General features: G+C 47.8%; 1 protein-coding gene across 1 annotated transcript in view; it reads right to left on the bottom strand.

Moving 5' to 3' along the window:
• Positions 1–25,052, bottom strand: part of LOC127579785 (protein HID1) — a 135,830-nt gene that overhangs the window by 56,812 nt on the left and 53,966 nt on the right. Inside the window, exons 5-9 of the mRNA XM_052032713.1 lie at positions 18,763–18,869; positions 10,009–10,125; positions 9,160–9,382; positions 3,642–3,698; positions 206–346 (exon numbers count right to left, since the gene is read on the bottom strand). Coding sequence (XP_051888673.1) covers positions 206–346; positions 3,642–3,698; positions 9,160–9,382; positions 10,009–10,125; positions 18,763–18,869 — 645 coding nt within the window. The remainder of the gene's footprint in view (positions 1–205; positions 347–3,641; positions 3,699–9,159; positions 9,383–10,008; positions 10,126–18,762; positions 18,870–25,052) is intronic.

Here is a 25,052-nt window from a genome sequence, read left to right as displayed (position 1 = left end):
CCCCCCAGGTATCGCAGTGACCCTCCCTCCCTCTTCCCCCCCCAAGGTATCGCAGTGACCCTCCCTCCCTCCTCCCCCCCCCCAGGTATCGCAGTGACCCTCCCTCCCTCCCCAGGTATCGCAGTGACACTGGCTACCTGTTGTAATTTATCCCTGTCTATCCCATTTTGCTTTCAATGGTTACCAGTCTGTGTAAAGTCCTTACTTTGTTGAAGTCACACAGTTTCCAGAAGAGGACCAGCAGCTCCTGGTGGAACTGGATTTTTTTGGTGGAGTTGGGTAAGTAAGTCTGTAGCAGGGGATTGTTGAGCAGGCGAGCAAGGCCCTTCAGAATGAACTGAAAATCCTGTGCAGTAAAAATCAGAAACAGCCATCACTTATTTTTTTGCTCTACAGACTGACAACAAGGCGGTCAGAAAGCCCCCCTGGAACAGTTCCATCAAGAGCCAACATCTTTGCAGGTTCAATGGCACCATCTTGGTGCAGCTCAACAGACCAGCACAACCTCCACCGCAGAAGTAAAATGCAGTAGGAAATTATTAAAATCTTAAATACTGGAGGACAGATAATCAAGGAAATACATTTGGTGTTCAGTAATGTTTGTTAAAAACATATTCAGCTGAGAAGCAATAACAAGCTGACGTCAATGCTGTACCATGGATGAAAGATGTCACGAGGAACAAGCTGAATATCAGGGGTCAGGCATCCAGCAGGGACACGGTCAGGGGAGCAGAGGTAGCAGGGGACAACTCAAATCAGTCAGACGGGGCAAGGAATAATTAGAAAGTCAAAGATGAATTATGACGTTCAATTATCAAGGAACATTAAATGATGATATACTCATAAAGTTCTAAGTTCAAGAAGCCTGAGCTGGAGACACAGTTATGTCCCACAGCTGCAGAATTTAAATTCAGTTAATTAAGTAACTTGAAGCTGAACGATACTAACAGTACCAGCGCAGACAAGATGACTGGACTGTCATGAAGACCCATCTGATTCACTGATGCCTGAGGAAAGGGAATCTGCTCCCCTTACCCAGCCTGGCTTGCATGTGACTCCAGGCCCAGTGAGGGAGTGGTTTTTAAACATCTTCTGACAGGACCAAGTAAACTAAACAATAGCTGCTCATCTTTCCAGTGGTGCTCTCATTCCATTAATAAATTAACAAAATGAAAAAAATTAAAACACTGTACAGGACTTAAAGAAATAATAAAATCAGAATGGGGTTGGGCCACCGGGGATAAAATTGCAGAAATATTAACATTACAACTGAACACATTTGCACCTGAGGTGGAGTGTGGTTCAGCTAGAAGAACCACTACCTCACAGCTCCAGCGACCCAGGATTAGTCCTCATCACAGCTTCTGTGTGTGTGGAGTTTGCATGTTCCCCGTGACCCTGTGGGCTTCCCCCGGTGCTCCGGTTTCCTCCCACATCTCAAAGACATGCAGGTTGGTAAGTTAACTGGCGTTGTAAATTGAATTGATCAGCATAAACAGAAAAGATGGTAAATAAATATGGTGGATCCATGGGCAGCTGCCTCACGGGGCTACAGACCCGGGTACAATGCTGACGTCTGGCTCTGTCTGTGTGGAGTTTGCACATTCTCCCTGTGACTGTGGGATTCTCCCAGGTCGTCCGGTTTCCTTCCACATCCCAAAGACAGGGGTCGGTAGGTTAATTGGCAGCAGTAACTTGCCCCTAGTGTGTAGGTGAGGGGTAGAACCTGGGGGCAGTTGATGAGAATGTGGGGAGAATAAAAAACGGGATTAACATGGAATTAGTGTAAATTGGTGGTTGGTGCAGAATCGAAGGGCCTATTTCTGTGCAGTAACTCTCAATTACACTAATTTATCTAGGGATAATCCTGGTAACTATAGACTAGTGAGTCTCACGTTGGTGGTGGGGAAGCTATTGGAGAGGATTCTCAGGGATAGGATTGATGAGCATTTGGAAAAGCATGGCCTAATTAGGGACAGTCAGCTTGGCTTTGTGCAGGACAAGTCGTACCTTACTAACTTGAGGTTTTCGAGGAGGTGACGAGGGTGATTGATGAAGGTAGAGCCGTGCATATTGTCTACATGGACTTTAGTAAGGCGGTTGACAAGGTCCCTCATGGGAGGCTCATCCAGAAGATTAAGATGCATGGGATCCATGGTGATGGCCGTTTGGATTCAGAATTAGTTTGCCCATAGAAGGCAGAGGGTAGTGGACGATGGGACTTATTCTGGCTGGAGGGCAGTGACTAGTGGTGTTCCACAGGGATCCATACTGGGACCTCTGCTGTTTGAGATATATATTTAAATGACCTGGATGAAAATGTGGATGGGTGGGTTCATAGGTTTGCAGATGATACAAAGATTGGTGGTGTTGTGGATGGTGTAGAAGATTGCCAAATGATACAGCAGGATATAGATCAGTTGCAGATATGGGCAGAGAAATGGCAGCTGGAGTTAATTCCGGCTAAGTGTAAGGTGTTGTACTTTGGGAGGTCAAATGTCAAGAGATCAATTGTCAAGGACCCTTAAGAGGGACCTTGTAAAGAGGGATCTTGGGGTCCAAGTCCATAGCTCCCTGAAAGTGGCTGCACAGGTAAAGAAGGCATATCGCATGCTTGCCTTTATTAGTCAAGGTATTGAGTTCAAGAGACACAAAGTTATGTTGTAGCTTTATAAAACTCTGGTTAGGTATTCAGTTTTGGTTGTCCCATTATAGGAAGGATGCGGAGGCTTTGGAGAGGGTATAGAAGGGGTTTACCAGGATGCTGCCTGGATTAGAGGGCATGTCCTATAAGGAAAGGTTGGACAAACTTGGGTTGTTTTCTCTGGAGCAGCGGAGGCTGCGGGAGATCCGACAGAAGTTTATAAGTTTACGAGAGGCATAGATAGAGTAGCCAGCCGGTATCTTTTCCCCCAGGGTCGAAACATCTAATACCAGAGGGGCATTTAAGGCGAGAGGGGTAAGTTCAAAGGAGATGTGCGGGGCAATTTTTTTTTAAACACAGAGAGCTGTGGGTGCCTGGGATGTGCTGCCAGATGTGGTAATGTTGACAAATATGCTAGAGGCATTTAAAAGGCACATCAATGTACAGAGAATGAGGGACATTGTGTAAGCAGAAGGGATTAGTTTAGTTAGGCATTTAATTATTGTTTAATTAGTTCAGCACAACATTGTGGGCTGTAGGGCCTGTCCCTGTGCTGTACTGTTCTATGATCTAACCGTATCACCCTGATGAATCCATCTTAACATCCCCTGTAAAATTCATAGTTCCACTTGTATCTATCCAGTGAGGTCAGAGGACATCCTGCTGTTCATCTCCTTCCTCCTGTATTGTTATCTCTGGTGCTCACCTGGGTGGTATCTGTGGACACTTCCGATTCCCACCTCCAAGATGCCTCCCACCCCACCTCTCAACGCACAGCCATAGCAACGATAAACTGCACTTACAGGGAACCTTTAACCAGAAAGGTCCTTCTCAAAAGCATTGTTAGACTAAAGATTCTGCCAAGTCAATGGTAACATTGGGATTGTTCTACTGTTGACTAGTTTATCCTTCTCTCCCTTCCCGGTCAACAGTTGCATCAGTGTTCCAGTCCCCTGTCACCCTCGCAGCGAGAACTCTGCAGAGTAAGGATTCTTACCTCCTCTCTGTGGATTCGGGAAAGGTAGTTGACAAACAGATTCTCAGGACCAGGAGGCTGGAAGGGACAAAAGAACAAAGTTTTGAACCAAGAACCATGTAGACGGGGATAGTTCCAACATTTCACCTTCCTTCCCTGATGGCTTTGTAGGTCAGACCACGGCCGACATGGTGCTCAATAAGCAGACTAGACGCCCCCTGATCCAAGGGAAACAGGAGCCGAGGGATACAACTGGTTTCAATGAGAAGGGGAAGTGGAGGAAGCCTTCCTGCCCACTGCAGCCATGCCGGCCAAGATTCATTGATTTTGCAGCTCTACATCACGACAGCTGCTCAGACATGTGTGGAGAGCTTCTGCTACAGCCACCTGGTGAGGCAGCAAGTTCCAGGCCCTCAGCATCCTCAATCTGCTTCTGCATCCCCTCTCTACACCCCTTCCATTTCTGCAAAGGGAACGATCGGGAAGGGAAGGAAGGAGAGGCATTGATTAAAGAGAACGTTATCGTACCGTACAACGTCCTGGAATGACCAAAGACGGAAACTGGCTCTTCAGAATCAAGCAACCACAGAGATGCAGATTACAACAGTGGGACTATTTTATAGGTCTGCAAGTACTGGGGAGGATACTGGGGAGAGAATTTGCAGGGAAATTGCAGAGATGTCCAAAAACCACAAGAGTGGAGAAAATGGGGGACTGCAACTAGCCCATTTGACCATCTGGGGATAACCGACAATTATTATTGTCACATGTACCGAGATACAGTGAAAGGCTTTTGCATGTGTGCCATCCAGACAGATCATTCCATACTGAGGTATATTGAGGTAGACAGACTGCAGAATATCATGTTACTGTGCAGTGCAGGTAGACAAATAAGGTGCAAGGGCCATGACCAAGAGAGCAAGAGTTCATCTTTATCATATACGATGTCTGTTCAAGAGTCTTATAACAGTGAGACAGAAGCTGTCTTTGAACCTAATGATATGTATTCTCAAGATTTTGTATCTTCTACCCAATGGAAGGGGGGAGACGAGAAAATGATTGGGATGGGAGGGGGCCTTGAATATGTTGATAGTGACATCACAAGAGGCAGAGAGGGGTGAGGAGTTTCTTGAGTGTGTTCCGGACAGACTGGTGGAATGGGCGGATGAACCTTCAGGCACAGTCATACTTTGGTCAGAAGACCGGCAATAGGGAATATAACCTAAGGATAAAAAGAGCAACAACAAGAGAGAGGTAAATGTGGGTATATGTGCATTGAAGGCGGCAGAGAGGTTGAGAAAATGGTTAAAAAAAGCACATGGACTCCTGGACTTCATGAGTAGAGCTGCAGGATATGAGGGCAAAGGACTGATCATGAAGTGTTGTGAAGGTGGGAAGTGTAGATGGGAGCTTGAAGTGACATGACTTTTCAGGAAGCGATGTGGCAGTGGAGGCAGTGGATTGGTGAGTGGCAACAGATGGTTATTCTAGCCCATTCTTTATCTATTTCAGGGAACTTAGATTGCAGTAGCTAGTGTTTAATTTGGAAGACTCCTAACATAACCAGAATAACTTAAAGGGGGCAAGTAAGTGCTGAGTCCAAGGGTTTGTCTGTAGAACTCAGACCCATAGAATATTTCTCTGGCAACACATGGGAAATTCAGGAGATTTCCAGTATCCCTGGCAAACACGTGTGCAGGGAATGTGTCCAGGTGCAGCTCCTGACTGACCGCATTGTACAGCTAGAACTGCGGACGGACTCACTGTGGAGCATCCACGATGCTGAGGACATCATGGACAGCACGTTCAGTGAGCTGGTCACTCCACAAGCAATGGTTGAACATGGTGACCACCAGGAAGAGTACAGTAGGTGAGGGAGGTAGTGCGGGGGTCCCCTGTGACACCCTCCCCTCACAAAGATAAACTGTGTTGGATACTGTTGGGGGGACAGCCTCTCAGGGCAAAGCAACAACAGTCAAGTTGTGGCATCGCAGTTGGCTCCGCTGCACAGCAGGGGAAGGGAAAGACAAGGAGAGATGCAGTGATAGGGGATTCCATTATAAGGGGAGCAGACAGGTGTTTCTGTGGCTGTCAAAGAGGCTCTCAAATGGTAGGTTGCCTCCCCGGTACCGGGGTCAGGGACGTCTCACAGCAGCTGCAGGACATTCTAAAGGGGGAGGGGGAGGAGCCAATGATCACAGTGCATGTCAGTACCAACAACAAAAGGGATGAGGTCCTGCAACATGAATGTAGGGAGCTGGGCAGCAGATCAAAGAGCTGGACCACTAAGGTTGGAATTTCTGGATGACTTCCAGTGCCACGTGCTCCTGAGGAACAAGGTAAATGCATGGCATAATCCACGTGTGAGGTAATGCACAGATTCTAGTAGGACGAGTACAGTAAATGGCACAGCTGGATAGGGTAATGAAAAAGGTACTTGCCATGATGCTTTATAGAGCAAGGCATTTAGTATAAGAGTTGAGACATCATTAGTTAGGTCTCACAGAGTATTGTGTACGGTTCTGGTTACCTCACTACAGGACGTAGTAATACAGAGGGTGATATGGAGAGTGCACATGAGATTCACCAGGATGTTGTCTGGAACGCAGGGCTGTAACTATAAGGAGAGATTGGATATTCGCACTGGAACGTAGGCAGCTGAGGGGTGACCTTGAGGCAGTTTATAAAATTACGACAGGCAGAGATAGGATACACAGTCTTTTCCCCAGGCAGGGGAGTCTAGAACTAGAGGGCACAAGTTTAAAGTAAGAGGGGAGAAATTTAAAGGAGATCTGAGGAGTAAATATTGAAGATCTGGAACGAGCTGCCAGGAGAGGTGGTAGAGGCAGATACAATTACAATGTTTAAAAGACATTCAGACAAGGACAGAAAGGTGCAGAGGACACGGGCCTGATGTGGGCAATGGGACTCGTGTAGACAGGCAACCATGGTCAGCATGGGCGCGGTGGGCCCTGGGCCTGTTTCTGTGCTATACCATTCTTTCATTCTATGAACTGGGTGAAGGCTGATTTCAATATCATTTGACCTGACCTGGCAAAATTAGACTGGGAGCAGCTGCTTGCAGGTAAAGTGCATTTAGAAGTTCAGTATTTTTAAAGTAAAATAATGAAAGTTCAGGGCCAACCTGTTCCTGTAAATCACTAAGTCCTGCAGCACAGAAACAGGCCCTTCTGCCCACCTCATCCAATGCCAACCATCAAGTACCTATCTGCACTCATCCCATTTACCACGTGGTCCAGACCCTTCTATATGTTGGTGATTAAGGTGCTTAGATGCTCCTTAAATGTTGTGAGAGTCTCTGCCGCCACCACTTCTCAAGCAGCACGTTCCAGACTCCAACCACCCTCCGGAAGGAAAAAAATCTTCCTCAGATCCCCTCTAACCTCACTCCTCACCTTAATCCTATCCCTCTGGTCTTAGATTCGCTACCTGTGCCTCCCATAATTTTGTATTCCTCCGCTCCAAGGACACGGCCGAGATGGACGTGGTGGGTGAAGGGCTACATAACACCAGGGCTCTATGGGATGAACAAAAATGATTCCAGTGTCAAGGCTCTTCAGTGATGTGGGCAGTAGGGCTGTTCTCTTTAGAACAGAGTACGTTACACATGGGGCAAAAAACAAAATGCCAGAGGAACTCAGCGGGTCAGGCAGCATCTGTGGAGGACAATGGACAGCCGACGTTTCAGGTCAAGACTCTTCACCTGGACTTTCATCATCTGCAGTCTTGTGTGTTTACGTGTCACACATGGGTCAGATGGAGCTATCTAAAATCAGGAAGGGTATAGAGGGAATGGATAAAGAACTGCTCCCATTGGTAGAAGGGTGAAAACCCTACGTATGAAGAATGAAGGCGACTGCCAAAGAACCAAAAATGATACGAGGAGAAAACTTTTCATGCAATGTGTGGTGAGGGTCTAGAATGCATGGTACTGCAGACATATACAACCGGAGCATTCAAAAGAGAACTGGTTAAGTAGCTGAAAGGAAAGAATTTGTAAAACCACAGAGTGACGGCAGGGAATGGGACGAGCTGGAGCTGTTTTGCATACAGCTGGCACAGAATGTGGGCTAAATGGCCTCCTTCCACACTGCGAGCATTCTGTGATCCAACTGGGAATCAAGGGGAAAAGGCCTTCGGTGGCTGGAAGATGATTGTGGTTGTTGGAGGTCGCCCATCCCAGCCCCAGGACATCACTGCAGGAGTTCCTCAGGGCAGTGTCCTGGGCCCGACCATCCTCAGCTGCTCCATCAGTGATGTTCCTTCCATCACAAGGTCAGAACTGGGGCAGTTCAGTAGTGCTTATACAATGTTCAATTTCATTTGCAACTCCTCAGCAAATGAAGCAGCCCCTGCCTGCACTCAGCAAGACTTTTAGATCGAAGGCACAGGTTGACAGAGTGGCTAGAAACATACATCTCACAAAAGTGACAGAGTCCAACCATGCACTCTCGACATTCAATGACATTACCGTCGCCAAATCCTCCACCAGCAACATCCTGGGTGTGATCTTTGACCTCAACCAGACCAACCAAATAAAACACTGTGGCTACAAGAGCAGTTCAGGCACTGGGTATTCTGTGGCAAATGACGCACTTCTTGACACCCTGAAGCCTTTTCTCCATCAGCAAGGCACAGGTAGGAATGTGATGGAATACCCTTCACTTGTGTGGATGAGTACAGCTGCAATAACTCTCAAGAAACTCAATACTGCAAAGCAGCCGACTTGATTGACATGCTATTGACAACTGTCGACGTTAATTCCTTCCACCACTGATCCACCAACCCTGCAGCGCACCGCTGTATATCATCCCTTAAATGTGCTGCTGTTACTGGCCCAAGTGACTCCAACAGAAGCTCCAAAACCCATTGGAGTCATAGAGAGTCATAGAACACAGAAGTAGGCCCTTCGGCCCAAAGATGCCCATCCAAGCTGGTTCCACTTGCCAGTGTTTGGCCCACAACCTTCTAAACCTTTCCTATCCACATACCTGTCTGTCTTTCAGAAGTTGTTATATTACCTCTACCACAAGACAGATGTGGCAAGCAGGCAAATGGGCGCACCACCAAGCTCCTCTCCAAGTCACGTACTGTCCTGACTCGGAAATGTATCATTGACCCTTCACTGGGACTAAATACTGGAACTCCCTCCCCTACTACACTGTGGGAGCCCCTTCACCAGAAGGACTGCAGTGGTTCAAGGTGGCAGCTCACCACCACCTTCTCAAGCACAGTTAAGGACAGGTAATAAATTTTGGCCTTGCCAGCAATGTGGAAAACTAAATAACAAAACTCTGCCATCCTTCATAACATCCTCATAAATCTGAATCCCCTTCTCCCTTTAACATGGGGGTGGACACAGAAAGTGGGAATAGCAGCAGGCCGTGATCTGATCTTGGCCTCAGCTCCATTTTACTGCCACATCCCGATGTGAATATCTGATTCCCTGAACATGGCGTGCCTGCCGGAAGCAGTGAAGCCGTTGATCACATTGTGAGTGTGTGCCATGAGAGCTCACCTCTGTGTCATCCATGGCGGTACTTGTTGTGGTCCCATCCACTGACGGACTCAGGCTGGTGGAGGCATCATAGTCCAGGGTAGCGATGAGAACCTGGGCAGCCACTTCCACCAGGGGCTCCCGGTAGTCAGAGAAGAGCAGGTGGTTGTATGGGATCCCATAGCCAACAGGGTCGTAGGCACATACAACGTTCAACAGTGACGTAAACAGCGGCAATGCATGTCTGCAAAAAAGCAGCAACCGCAGGCAGGTGAGACACGGCAGCTCACGGTGGGGAGTGGGCACTACACGGCAGCTCACGGTGGGGAGTGGGCACTACACGGCAGCTCACGGTGGGGAGTGGGCATTACACGGCAGCTCACGGTGGGGAGTGGGCACTACACGGCAGCTCACGGTGGGGAGTGGGCATTACAATAAAACCCAACACCGTGGGCAAACAAAGCAGATGTACAATCCACAACGGATATAAAGTCCAGGTACAGATGGACAGTTGGTGACCACACGGTGGGGGTGGGGTCACTGACCACATGGTGAGGGGGGTGATCAGTGACCACATGGTGGGGGATCAGTGACCACACAGTGGGGGGGGGGGTGGTGTGAGCAGTGACCATAAGGTGGGGGGGGGGTGGTGTGAGCAGTGACCATATGGTGGGGGGGGTGTGATCAGTGACCACATGGTGGGGGGGGGGTGATCAGTGACCACACGGTGGGGGGGGTGATCAGTGACCACACGGTGGGGGGGGGGGGGGGGGTCAGAGCAATGGGAGCTAAGGGGGAAGTGGGATCAAAAGTCCACAGTGTCCAGGAACATCACACCATTTCCCATTCCGCATGTCTGATGAGCCTCACCGGTTCTCTGTTGAGCAGAAGAACTGGACCCAGGGATTGAGAACATTCCCCTCAGATGTGGGTGGAAGGTACATGGCCTCGGAGAAACAGGTCAGCAACAGTTTCAGCAGCTCTGTCCTGAGGGAACCAGAGAAAGCCTGGGTGAGGAAGGGAGATCCACTCCGTGCTTTAAAACAACAGCAAATGCCCCTCGGCCTTTATTCCATTAACATGTCTCAAACTGCCAAACTGGGGATTACCCTGTCCAACTGCACAGACTGATCACAAACCAGTGCCACTGCAGCCCTGCTGTCCTGACTACAAAAGGCAAACACAGCTCCTTCTCTCAACTGCAAGCCATCTTCTTCACCCCATCCTTTGGCTTCCAATGGTGAGGAGCCCAAGTGCTCTTCGCCCACAAAGAGTGGGGCCATGCAGTCAGCTGCCCCTGCCACCTCCCCCACCCACGGGGTCAATGGTTCACCCACCTGAGTGCTGAATTCATCCCTACCTTAAAACACACCTCCAGCTCCCTCTACCCTATTCCCACTAAACAGCCCACCCTGCTGCCTCCCTTCCTGGAAACTTCTACACAACTGACTTTGTCAACAGATCTCTCTGAGACTGCTTCCTCTCCGTAGAACCACAGCAAACCAAACTGAACCTAGTCACCCGCTCCTGGTCCACAACTCCTGTGTCCTCTTTTGCTGCCAACATCTTTGATCATTCAGTGACTGATCTCTAATCCAAGCCCGTCTGCCCTGGATGAACCATCCAATCAACTTTCAGCCCATGACTCAGGTCTTTGTTGAACACCCAACAGGTTCACTAAAGACTTTCATTGTGAATTCAGCCTTTCACCAGTGTAGAGGACATTTAACTGCCGTGTACGTTGGCCTTACAAGCCCCGCAAACATGTCAAACTACCCCCAGGAAGGAGGGTACCCAGCACCCGCCCGGTACAACTGGTTAACAGAGGTTATGCCAAAGATTGACTCTTCCTGGGACAGGTAACACAAACGAAAGGCTTTAATGAAGTTACCCACTTAAGGCAAATCAATGCAATAAAAACTGAATCAAAGAAGGAATTTAAGAACTAATAACAGTGATCTGAAACTACTCAGTATGTTGGCTCTGAACTGCCTCCCCAGTTTGGAAAAAGTTAGGGTTCAACAAGAAAGATGGGTAATCACAGACATTCACCTCCTGTAAACAAATAAATCAATGAACAAAACGGAGCAGGATTACCAGAGAACATAGGACAATACAGCACAATACAGGCCCTTTGGCCCACAATGTTGTGCCGACCTTTGAACCACGCCTAAGACTATCTAACCCCTTCCTCCCACATATCCTCCTATTTTAAATTCCTCCATATGCTTATCTAACAATCTCTTGAACTTGTCCAATGTACCTGCCTCCACCACCACCCCAGGCAGCGCACTCCATGCCCCAACCACTCTCTGGGTGAAAAACCTCCCTCTGATATCTCCCTTGAACTTCCCACCCATTACTTTAAAGCCATGCCCTCTTGTATTGACCATAGGCGCCCTGGGAAAGAGGCGCTGGCTGTCCACTCTATCTATTCCTCTCAATATCTTGTACACCCCTATCATGTCTCCCCTCATCCTCCTTCTCTCCAATGAATAAAGCCCTAGCTCCTTTAGTCTCTCCTCATAATCCATACTCTCTAATCCAGGCAGCATCCTGGTAAATCTCCTCTGCACCCTTTCCAACGCTTCCACATCCTTCCTATACTGAGGCGACCAGAACTGGACACAGTACTCTAAGTGTGGTCTAACCAGAGTTTTGTAGAGCTGCATCATTACCTTGCGACTCTTAAACTCGATCCCACGACTTATGAAAGCCAACATCCCATAAGCTTTCTTAACTACCCTATCCCACCTGTGAGGCAACTTTCAGGGATCTGTGGATACGAACCCCCAGATCCCTCTGCTCCTCCACACTACCCAGTATCCTGCCATTAACCTTGTACTCTGCCTTGGAGTTTGTCCTGTCCTGGGCAAATCACATAGATGACACAGCCAAGAAAGCTCACCAGCACCTCTACTTCCTCAGGAGGCTAAAGAAATTTGGTTTGTCCCCTTTGACTCTCACCAACTCTTACTGACGCACCATAGAAAGCATCCTATCTGGATGTATCACGGCTTAGTACGGCAACTGCTCTGCCCAGGACCGCAAGAAGCTGCAGAGAGTTGTGGACACAGCCCAGCGCATCACGGAGACCAGCCTCCCCTCCTTGGACTCTGTCTTTACCTCTCGTTGTCTTGGTATAGCAGCCAGCATAATCAAAGACCCCACCCACCTGGGACATTCTCTCTTCTCTCCTCTTCCATCGGGTAGAAGATACAGGTGCCTGAGGGCACATACCGCCAGACTTAAGGACAGCTTCTAACCTTCTGTGATAAGACTATGGAATGGTTCCGTTATACAATGAGATGGACTATGACCTTGCGATCTACCTTGTTGTGACCTTGCACCAAATTGCACTGCACTTTCTCTTTAGCTGTGACACTTTACTCTGTACTGTTATTGTTTTTACCTGTACTACATCAATGCACTTTGTACTAACTCAATGTAACTGCACTGTGTAATGAATTGACCTGTACGATCGGTTTGCAAGACAAGTTTTTCACTGCACCTCGGTACAAGTGACAATAATAAACCAATACCAAAGTGTACCACCTTTCACTTCTCCAGATTGAACTCCATCTGCCACTTGTCAGCCCAGCTCTGCATCCAATCAATATCCCTCTGCAAGCTTCGACAGCCCTCCACACTATCCACAACACCACCGACCTTCGTGTCGTCTGCAAACTTGCTAACCCACCCTTCCACCCCCTCATCCAAGTCATTAACAAATATCACGAAAAGTAGAGGTCCCAGATGAGGACGAGAGCGTCACTGATTGGCTGGGGTTGGGTGGGGTGGAGAGGGTGCAGAGAGGTTCTTTCCCGATCACTACCCAGTGTGCAGCTCCAGAACACTGTGGGAGTCGGCGGGAGCAGCTCCAGAACACTGTGGGAGTCGGCGGGAGCAGCTCCAGAACACTGTGGGAGTCGGCGGGAGCAGCTCCAGAACACTGTGGGAGTCGGCGGGAGCAGCTCCAGAACACTGTGGGAGTCGGCGGGAGCAGCTCCAGAACACTGTGGGAGTCGGCGGGAGCAGCTCCAGAACACTGTGGGAGTCGGCGGGAGCAGCTCCAGAACACTGTGGGAGTCGGCGGGAGCAGCTCCAGAACACTGTGGGAGTCGGCGGGAGCAGCTCCAGAACACTGTGGGAGTCGGCGGGAGCAGCTCCAGAACACTGTGGGAGTCGGCGGGAGCAGCTCCAGAACACTGTGGGAGTCGGCGGGAGCAGCTCCAGAACACTGTGGGAGTCGGCGGGAGCAGCTCCAGAACACTGTGGGAGTCGGCGGGAGCAGCTCCAGAACACTGTGGGAGTCGGCAGGTACAGCTCCAGAACACTGTGGGAGTCGGGGGGAGCACCTCTGACAATTAGAATTACCTCTGTGTAAGGCAGGCTAGGGATCTGGGTTCAGTTCTGACTAACAGTTGAGGAGCCCACTGCTGCTGCTCCAGCCACTGGCTCCTCTGCTCCAGCTACGGAGTCACACTACACAGAAAAAGGCCCTTCGGCCCACCATGTCCACATTGACCGTCGAGTAGACATCCCGTTTACCAGCACGTGGTTGGAGCCTTCTAATGCCTTCAGGTATTTCTTAAATGTTGTGAGGGTCTCTGCCTCCACCACCTCCTGAGGCAGTGTATTAGAGCTTGGAGCTTGAATAAATGCTTGGAGCTATGATGTGGTGGCCATTACAGAGACTTGGATGGCTCTGGGGCTGGAATGGTTGCTTCAAGTGCCGGGTTTTAGATGTTTCAGAAAGGACAGGGAGGGAGGCAAAAGAGGTGGGGGAGTGGCACTGTTGATCAGAGATAGTGTCACGGCTGTGGAAAAGGTGGACGTCGTGGACGAACTGTCTACGGAGTCTCTGTGGGTAGAGGTTAGGAACAGGAAGGGGTCAATAACTTTACTGGGTGTTTTTTTATAGGCCGCCCAATAGTGACAGGGTTATTGAGGAGCAGATAGGGAAGCAGATCCTAGAAAGGCGTGACAATAACAGAGTTGCTGTGATGGGGGATTTTAATTTCCCAAACATCGATTGGCATCTCCAGACAGTGAGGGGTTTAGATGGGGTGGAGTTTGTTAGGTGTGTTCAGGAAGGGTTCTTGACACAGTATGTAGATAGGCCTACAAGAGGAGAGGCTGTGCTTGATTTGATATTGGGAAATGAACCTGGTCAGGTGTCAGATCTCTCAGTGGGTGAACATTTTGGTGATAGTGATCATAATTCTATCTCCTTTACGTTAGCACTGGAGAGAGATAGGAACAGACAGGCTAGAAAGGTGTTTACTTGGAGTAAAGGGAATTATGAGGCTCTTAGGCAGGAAATTGGAGGATTAAATTGGGAACAAATGTTCTCAGGGAAAAGTACATAAGAAATGTGGCAAATATTCAGGGGGTATTTGTGTGGAGTTCTGCATAGACATGTTCCAATGAGACGGGAGTCACGAGAGGATACAGGAACCGTGATGTACAAAGGCTATAATAAATCTAGTCAAAAGGAAAAGAAAAGCTTACAAAAAGTTCAGAGCGCTAGGTAAATGTTAGCGATCTGGAAGAGTGTAAGGCCTTGGCAGGCAGGATTAAGGAAAACCCCAAGGCATTCTACAAGTATGTGAAGAGCAAGAGGATAAGATGCGAAAGGATAGGGCCTATCAAGTGCAGTAGTGGGTAAGTGTGTATCAATCCAGAAGAAATGACGGAGGTACTTAATGAATACTTTACGTCAGTATTCACTACAGAAAAAGACCTGGGGGATTGTAGTGGGGACTTGCAGGGGGCTGAAAAGCTTGAGCATGTACATATTAGGAAAGAGGAGGTGCTGGAACTTTTGGAAAGCATCAAGTTGGATAAGTCACCGGGACCGGATGAGATGTACCCGAGGCTGCTGTGGGAAGCAAGGGAAGAGATTGCGGAGACTCTGACGATGATCTTTGCATCGGCGATGGAGACAGCAGAGGCTCCGGAAGATTGGAGGGTTACGGATGTTGTTCCCTTATTCAAGAAGGGGAGTAGGATTAGCCCAGGGAATATTAGACCGGTGAGTCTTACTTCAGTGGTTGGTAAGCAGATGGAGAAGATCCTGAGAGGCAGGATTTATGAACATTTGGAGAGGTATAATATGATTAGGAATAGTCAGCATGGCTTTGTCAAGGGCAGGTCCTGCCTTACGAGCCTGATTGAATTTTTTGAGGATGTGACTAAACACAACGATGAAGGGAGAGCAGTAGATGTAGTGTATATGGATTTCAGCAAAGCGTTTGATAAGGTACCCCATGCAAGGCTTATGGAGAAGGTGAGGAGACATGGGATCCAAGGGGATATTGCAGTGTGGATCCAGAACTGGCTGGCCCACAGAAGGCAAAGAGTGGTTGTTGAAGGGTCGTATTCTGCATGGAGTTTGGTGACCAGTGGTGTACCTCAGGAATCTGTACTGGGACCCTTACTCTTTGTGATTTTTATAAACAACCTGGATGAGGAAGTGGAGGGGTGGGTTAGTAAGTTTGCGGATGACACGAAGGTTGGGGGTGTTGTGGATAGTATAGAGGGCTGTCAGAGGTTACAGAGGGACATAGATAGGATGCAAAGTTGGGCTGAGAAGTGGCAGATGCAGTTCAACCCAGATAAGTGTGAAGTGGTTCATTTTGGTAGGTCAAACATGATGGCGGAATATAGTATTAATGGTAGGACTCTTGGCAGTGTGGAGGATCAGAGGGATCTTGGGGTCTGAGTCCACAGGACGCTCAAAGCGGCTGCGCAGGTTGACTCTGTGGTTAAGAAGGCATATGGTGTATTGTCCTTCATCAATCGGGGAATTGAATTTAGGAGCCGAGAGGTATTGTTGCAGCTATATACGTCCCTGGTCAGACCCCACTTGGAGTATTGTGCTCAGTTCTAGTCGCCTCACTACAGGAAGGATGTGGAAGCCATAGAAAGGGTGCAGAGGAGATTTACAAGGATGCTGCCTGGAATGCAGAGCATGCCTTATGAATGCAGGTTGAGAGAACTCGGCCTTTTCTCCTTGGAGTGATGGAGGATGAGGGGAGACCTGATAGAGGTATATAAGATGATGAGAGGTATTGATCGGGTAGATAGTCAGAGGCTTTTCCCCAGGGCTGAAATGGTGGCCACAAGAGGACACAGGTTTAAGATGCTGGGGAGTAGGTATAGAGGAGATGTCAGGGGTAAGTTTTTTACTCAGAGAGTGGTGAGTGCATGGAATGGGCTGCTGGCAATGGTGGTGGAGGCGGATACGATAGGGTCTTTCAAGAGACTGTTAGATAGGTACATGGAGCTGAGAAAAATAGAGGGCTATGGGTAAGCCTAGTAATTTCTAGGGTAGGGACATATTCGGCACAGCTTTGTGGGCCGAAGGGTCTGAACTGTGCTGTAGTTTTTCTATGTTCTATGTTTCTCCCCTCAGATCCCCTCTGCATTTATTGCTCCGCAGGTTAAATCGATGCCCTCTGGTCTCAGACATCCCTGCCGTGGGGAGAAGTTTTTTACTATCAATGCAAGTCATAATTTGGGATGCCTTTATCAGATTCTTCCTCAGTCTCCTCTGCTCCAAAGAAAACAGACCCAGCCTGTCCAGTCTCTCCTCATTACTGAAATGCTCCAGCCCAGGCAACATCCTGGTGAATCTCCTCTGCACCTTCTCCAATACAATCACACCCTTCCCATCGTGTGGTGACCAGAAATGCACGCATTACTCCAGCCCTGATCTAACCAATGTTTTATCAAGTTCTACCAAGACTTTGCTGCTTTTATATTCTATGCCCTGGCTAATGAACGCAAGTATCTGCTATGCCTTCTTCATATTGTGCTGCCAGCTTCAGGGGTCCTTGGACTTGTACACTGAGGTCCCTCTGTTCCCCAATTCTCCCCAAGGCCTGACCACTTATGGTGTACATTTTACCCTCCCCACAAAATGCATCACTTTGCATTTATCAGGATTAAATTTCACCTGCTGTTACTTTTCCGTATTACCGGTTGATCAACATCATGCTGTAGCCGAGCACTACCCTCCATTTTCCCAAAGGCACCACCAATATCTGTGTCGTCTGCAAACTTACCAATCATTCGTTCTTCATTCAAATCTAAGTCGTTAATGTACATAACGAACAGCAAGCGACCCAGCACCGATTCCTGTGGTCACAGGCTTCCAGTCACAAAACTTCCACCCTCCCAACCCTCCACCATCTTCTACTAACAAGCCAATTTTGGATCCAATATCACAAGACAAGGGAGCAGAAGCAGGCCATTCGGCCCATCGAGTCTGCTCCAAGGGAAATAGAAATGAGAAATGGGGAATGGGGGAAGAAGAAAAAAAAACTATTCTAATCCCAATTTCCGGCCTTGATATCCTGACTATTTAGATATCTATCTATCACCTCCTTGAACGCCCCCACTGATCTGGCCTCCACTGCTGTATGTGGCAAGGAGTTCCACAAATTCACCACCCTCTGGCTAAAGAAATTTTTCCTCATCTCTGTTTTGAAACTGTACCCTCTAATTCTAAGATTGTGCCCTCTGGTCCTGGACTCACCCACCAAGGGAAACAGCCTAGCCACATTTACTCTGTCCTTTTCTATCACCATTTTAAATGTCGCTATGAGGTCCCCTCTCATTCTTCTGTACTCCAGCGAGTACAGTCCAAGAGCCGACAAATGCTCCTCATACCTAAGCCCTTTCATTCCTGGAATCATCCTCGTAAATCTCCTCTGAACCCTCTCCAACGTCAACACATCCTTCCTAAGATGTGGGGCCCAAAACTGCGCACAATATTCCAAATGAGGCCTCACTAGTGCCCCGTAGAGCCTCATCAACACTTCCTTACTTTTATACACTATACCTCTCGAAATGACTGCCAACATAGCATTCGCTTTCTTTACCACCGATCCGACCTGGTGGTTAACCTTTAAGGTTTCCTGCACGAGTACCCCCAAGTCCCTTTGTACTTCCGTGCTTTGGATTTTCTCTCCTCCTAGATAATAATCTGCCCGTTTATTTCTGCTTCCAAAGTGTACAACTACACATTTCCCCACATTGAATCTCATCTGCCATTTCCTTGCCCATTCTCCTAAACTGTCTAGGTCCCTCTGCAACCTTCCTATCTCTTCAATACTCCCTACTCCTCCCCCTATCTTGGTGTCATCCGCAAACTTAGCCACGAAACCATTTATTCCATCATCCAAATCGTTAATGTACAAGGTAAAAAGGAGCGGTCCCAACACCGACCCCTGCGGCACACCACTAGTAACCGGTAACCAACCAGAACGAGATCCTTTTATTTCCACTCTTTGCTTCCTGTCAACCAGCCAATGCTCCACCCATTCTGTTATCCTACCCGTAATTCCATGACCTCTCATCTTATTAATCAGTCTCTTGTGAGGCACCTTATCAAAGGCCTTTTGAAAGTCTAAATACACAATATGCCAACTTGCCTTGGAACTGACGGCCAGATCCACTCTCGACCAGATCCAGCCTCAGCCCTCAGCCAGGTCCACCCTCGGCCCAGTCCAGCAACAACCACAGGAGGTTGCAGTGAGGTGAGGAGGAAGGGCAACGATCAAACCAGGGCTACAATTGTTGTCGCATTGAGCAGTGTTGCTTCTATGTCCTCACCTGTTCATGTCATGGATGTGGCTGTGAGGAGGTGAATGGGCAAAGCCCACACCGGCCTCCCAGATGTACTCACAGCTGTCGAGAGAGTGAAGGTCCTCAGCAGTCTCCTGTTGGGTGGGAAATGTGATCCAAGAGTCAGTGATTCAATACACAACACCACTGGCATGCTCACATTTGCTACCAGCTTCAATCATCACCAGTACCCTCCTCCCCCACCCCACCTTCAACTTCACCACTTCCCAATCATCTTCCATCCAAATCCAATACACACCCATTCCCTGCTCTCCTGTACCACCCAGCCTCCCCTGCACACCCTCCTCCATCTCTCCTTCCTCCCCTACCCACCATTCTGTCACATTTCTACACCATCACCCTCCACCCTGCTCTGCCAGCCTCAACCACTGAACGACGGGTGTTCATCGGTGAGGTATGGAGTGCTGGCAATGGGGTACATTCCACATCAAGCAACCAGTGTCAGCATGAACGATTCCCAGCATGAACTGGCTGCAGAATACAATTCCCACTACAGTAGCTTACTAATCACTCATAGATCAAGAACAGCAGGGTTATGAAACAGCATCAAGCATCCTCTACTTCGTCCCATTAAACATAGAATGGGTTAGACACAGGATAAAGGCCTCTCTGTTCTGTCTCACTAAACACACCCCACACCTGGAATAACTCTGGCTACACACAGAGTCATGGAGTTATACAGCACGCAAACAGGCCCTTTGGCCCAACTTGTCCATGCCGATCAAGGTGCCTGCCTGATCTAGTCCCATTTGCCTGTGTGTGGCCTGTATTCCCCCAGACCTTTCCTATCCATGCATCTGTCCAAATGTCTTTTAAATGTTGTTATTGTTCCCACCTCTACCACTTCCTCTGGCAGCTCATTCCACATACCCACCACCCTCTGCGTGAAAAACTTGCCCCTCAGGTCCCCTTTAAATCTTTCCCTTCTCACCTTAAGCCTATGCCCTCTAGTTTTAGACTTCCCTACCCTAAGAAAGCAGTGAAGTTTACTCTGTACTGGTTGATCAAACACACCTCAGGCAGAAACAGCATGGTTGGACACAGAGTAAAACTCCCTTTAGATGGACCTATCAAACACATTTGTTATCATGTGGCACTGTAGTAGAAGGCAGAGTCAGTTCCACCATACGGCACGTGTGCATGCCCAGCAACAGGACTGGCTGAGTTATACTGCCCAGAGTGCCACCAAGGGCATTCTCAAATGACAAAAGGTAAAAGTACAGTGATGACTGCAAGGGCATAAGGTAAACTGGTAGCAGCATGGTAGCGTAGTGGTTAGCGTGACGCTATTACAGCGCCAGCGATCGGGGTTCGATTCCCGTCACTGTCCGTAAGGAGTTTGTACGTTCTCCCGTGTCTGCGTGGGTTTCCTCCCACATTGCAAAGACGTACGGGTAGGTTAATTTGGGTTTAAAACGGGCGGCACGGACTCGTTGGGCCAGAAGGGCCTGTTATCACACTGTAAATAAAAAAAATTTTAAAAAATTAAAAAATTTTAAAAATTAAATTGGTCTATTATTGTCACATGTACCAAGATGCAGTGAAAAACTTTGTTTTGCATGCCATCCATACAGATCATTTTATTACAACAGTGCATTGAGGTAGTACAAGGGAAAACAATAACAGAATGCAGAATAAAGTGTAACAGAGAAAGTGCAGTGCAGGTAGACAATAAGGTGCAAGGCCATGACGAGGTAGATTTTGAGGTCAAGAGTACATCCTATCGTACAAGAAGACCATTCAATAATCATAACAGCGGGATAGAAGCTGTCCTTGAGCCTGGTGGTAACTGCTTTGAGGTTTTTGTATTTTCTGCCCAATGGGAGAGGGGAGGAGAGAGAATGTCCGGGGTGGGTGGGGCCTTTGATTATGCTGGCTGCTTTACCGAGGCAGAGAGAAGTGTAAACAGAGTCCACGGAGGGAAGACTAGTTTCCGTGATGCGCTGAGCTGTGTCCACAACTCTCTGCAATTTCTTGCAGTCTCTGAGAGCAGTTCCCATACCAAGCCAAGATGCATCTGAATAGGATACTTTCTATGGTGCATGGATAAAAATTGGTGAGGATCAACGGGGACATGCTGAATTTCTTTAGCCTCCTGAGGAAGCAGAGGCGCTGGTGAACTTTCTTAGCCATGGTGTCTATGTGGTTGGACCAGGACAGGTTATCAATGATGTTCAGTCCTAGAAACCCTCTCAACCTCAGCACCCTTGATGTAAACAGGAGTGACCTGATCACTAAGAGGTGGTATTGGGTTAAAGTCAAAGTCGAGTTTATTGTCATATACACAAGTCCATGTGTGCACAGCTGCAATGAAAAACTTACTTGCAGCAGCATCACAGGCACAGAGCATCAGATAAACAGCATTCACAAGAAAAACAAACACAACTTTTACAACAAAGAACACAAGTAGAGCAAAAAAACCACAAAGTCCATTTTAGTGCAAAGTGATCAAAATGGTCATAGTGTTGTAGTGATTAGGGTTGTGCTGGTTGGTTCAAGAACCGAATGGTTGAAGGGAAGTAGCTGTTCTTAAACCTGGTGGTGTGGAACTTCAGGCTTCTGTACCTCCTGGCCAATGGTAGCTGCAAGAAGATGGCATGGCCCAGATGGTGGGGATCTTTGATGATAAATGTTGCCTTCTCGAGACAGCAACTCCTGTAAACACTACCAATGATGGGGAGGGTTGTGCCCATGATGTATCGGGCTGAGTCCACTACTCTCTGCAGCTTCTTGCATTCCTGCGCATTTGAATGGCTGTTCAGATCATGATGCAACCAGTTAGGACACCTTCAACAGTACATCTGTAGTAGTTAGTTAGAATGTTCGGAACAAGCCGAACCTCCTAAGAAAGCAAAGACACTGGCGCGCCTTCCCTGTGATTGCATCTATGTGCTGGACCCAGGACAGGTCATCTGATATGTTAATGCCCAGGAATTTAAAGCTGCTGATCCCCCAATGTAGACTGGTGCATGTTCGCCCTCCTTCCCCTTCCTGAAGCCAACAATCAGCTCTTTCGTTTTACTGACATTGAGCGAGAGGTTGATGTTTCAGCACAACTCAACCAGATGTCCTATCTCGTTCCAGTAAGCTGGCTCATCATCTCCTGGAGTCACCACCAACGACACCACTGTTGGAAGTTGAAGATGGCATTGGAGCTGTGCTGAGCCACGTAGTCATGTATGTATAGTGAGTAGAGCAAGGGGCTGAGCATGCAGCCTTGAGGTGCACCTGTGTTGATGGTCATTGAGGAGGAGGTGTTGTTACCGATCCTCACTGGGCCGGGTATGCAGTCTGGACCAGACGCCTTTCGTAGGTTCATACTCTTGAAGGATGCCTGGACGTCAGCCTCAGAGACTATTACAGGGTCATCCGGAGATGTGGGGGCTTGTGTGCGTGTGTCATAGTTCTCCCTATCAAAGCGTGTATAAAGGGCATTGAGCTCATCTGGGAGTGATGGGTCATAGCCAGTTGTGCCAACCAATCTCGCCTTATCAGAGGTAATATTGTGCAAGCCCTGCCACAGGTGTTGAACATCCGTCTGTGATTCCAGCTTAGTCCGAAATTGCTCCTTTGGACTCGCAGTGGCCTTCTGGAGATCATAGCTGGACTTCTTACATGACTCTGGGTCGCCAGCCCTAAACTCCACAGATCTAGCCCTCAGCAGATTACACATCTCCTGGTTCATCCAGGGCTTCTGGCTGGGAAAGACTTGGAATGTTTTTGTGAGTACACAATTGTCCACATGTGCTTATGAAGGAGAGGGGATCTGGAAACAAAGCTGTCAGCAGATCTTGGTTGTTAATGCTTTGAGACATCAGCCTAAATATTGCCTGCAGGCAACGCATGATTACAGTAGAACCCCTGAGGAAATGACAAGCCACCATCAAATCCTGTGTTAGACGGCACAGGTGGCAATCATTCTGTCCGTCACTTTTGTAGTGGACCATTGGAAGAGTTCTCCCTTTAGATCCATTCCTGATAGGATGTTTTATCCCCAACCCTTGCAACCTTCAATGCCTCACTGAAATATCCATTTTAACTTTTTTTCTATGTAACAACTTCTCTCTGTTGCCATTTACAACTGGAGCTCCTCTCCTTTGAGCCAACCTCGTGAATCACATCTGAACTCTCCCTGCAGCCTTGACATCCTCCCTAAAACAAGCAGTGCAAACACACTTCTGATACAGGTCATCAACCTCAAATGCTGATGCTCCATTGATGCTGCCTGGTTTGCTGAGCATTTCTAACATTTTTTTTATTTTAGTATAAAAGATTCAATATGGTAACTGGGATCCACCTGAAGGTTTATGCACACTTATCATTGCTGCTGTTTGTGCCCTTATTTACAACAACATCCTAAATGCCTTTTCAATTGCTTTTTTTTTGTTTCACCTACAACTTTTGTAATGTTGCTTCTAACATCTATTTTTGTACACTGCGAACATCAATGGTGTCCACATTGAACCCTGAGGGATAACACTGCACCTCTCCAGTGTGCCGTCATCCATTAACGGCTCTACCCTGCTTCTTGACCTTTGATCTGTCTTCTGTCCATACTACTGCATGCCTTTTAATTATGTAAGTCTTCACTGAATCATAAAGCATCTGATTAAATAAAGTGTTTAATAAGGAGGCTAAACTTCACCTCAGAACCTGTGAGCCAAAGAAAGAACCAAGTAGAGTTCATGTCCCTGATTCCAACTGACAAATTGGAGAAGATGGCAGCTGATGTTATTGCCGATAGACGTGCTCCGTCTGGGGAGGGGACATCCCATCAGGATACTGATTGACAACTGGCCCTGAGTTAATCAATTCCCCTTTACAATGAAACACCTGCTTTTGCTCACTTCATTCGGATGCAAAACTCAAGAATACAATATTGATTTCTATTCTATCTAGAATTGCTTATACTTCCCCCGTCACAGTGTTTGAAGTCACAAGTTTATTTTCTTTTGGTCATGTTTTTTTCTTCAAAGTCTAGAAATTGTTTTAGAACCTGTATTTTGGGGGTGCCAGTCTTAGCAATGAGTGTTAACAAGTTTACTGACTGCAAAGGGCATCTCATTCTAAGCCCTTGCAGATGGGCCTGTACCAAGTCCCAGTATACATTGGTGGGAATTACAGGGCTACATAATTCAGCCAGCAGTGCAGAGTATCCTTGGGACACAGTACTGAGCGGCAAGAAGTGGCACTGCCTCAGATTGGTATCAGCTCAGCACCAGCTGGCAACCTACAATCCATATTGTTCCACATTACACTGGTCATCTAATTGTTTGAAAGGAGGGGGGAGAAAACAAGGAACCAGAGATCAATTAGCCTGACATCAGCAGTAGGGAAAATCCTGGAATCTCTTGTGAAGTCAATGGCACTTAGAAAATATAAATAGGATTTGCAGAGTCACATGATTTATAAAAGCAAAATCATTCCTGCCAATCTGTTAAGCGTTGTTTGAAGTTGTAACCAGCAGATTAGTTTAGGATGAATCAGGTGATGTGATGTATCACTGTGATGTTCAAAAACTTTCAGAAGGCCTTCGATAAGATGTCATGCAAGAGATTATGAAACTCGATTGGAACGTGTGATACTGGGAGTAACATAACAGCACAGACTGAAGAAACATGAGCAGAAGGGGAGCAGGGGCAAACTGCCCAGTTTAGGGTTGGAAATTTAAATTTTTTTTTATTGACAGCGTGGTAACAGGCCCTTCCGGCCCAACGAGTCCACGCTGCCCATTTTAAACCCAAATTAACCTACCCGTACGTCTTTGCAATGTGGGAGGAAACCGGAGCACCCGGAGGAAACCCACGCAGACATGGGAGAACGTACAAACTCCTTACAGACAGCGACGGGAATCGAACCCCAATCGCTGGCGCTGTAATAGCGTCGCACGAACCTCTACACTACCGTGCCTGTGGGCTGTGAGGAAGATGCAGAGAGGCTTCAGGGGATGAGGAGAGGTTGTGAATGGTCAGGAACTTGGCAGATGGAATATAATGTGGAAAAATGTCTGGTCGTGCATTTTAGTAACACAAAATAGAAACTATTTTTTTACATCGTGAGAGCTAGAAAGAAGTTTGTGTTCAGTGATCTGGGTATCGGTGAAGTTAATGAATGGATAACATCAAGCAATCAGAAAGACAAAGAGCAAAACTCAGCAGTACGCTGGTACGGCAGGTAGTGCTGGCACTACCATCGCTGCTCCAGTCACCTGGGTGCAGCCCTGCTCTCTGCTGCTGTCTGCGAGAGGTTTGCACATT

This window comes from Pristis pectinata, chromosome 18 (genome assembly GCF_009764475.1).
Source record: "Pristis pectinata isolate sPriPec2 chromosome 18, sPriPec2.1.pri, whole genome shotgun sequence".
In the NCBI taxonomy this organism is placed as follows: domain Eukaryota; kingdom Metazoa; phylum Chordata; class Chondrichthyes; order Rhinopristiformes; family Pristidae; genus Pristis; species Pristis pectinata.
This window is presented reverse-complemented; position numbering and strand designations above follow the sequence as displayed.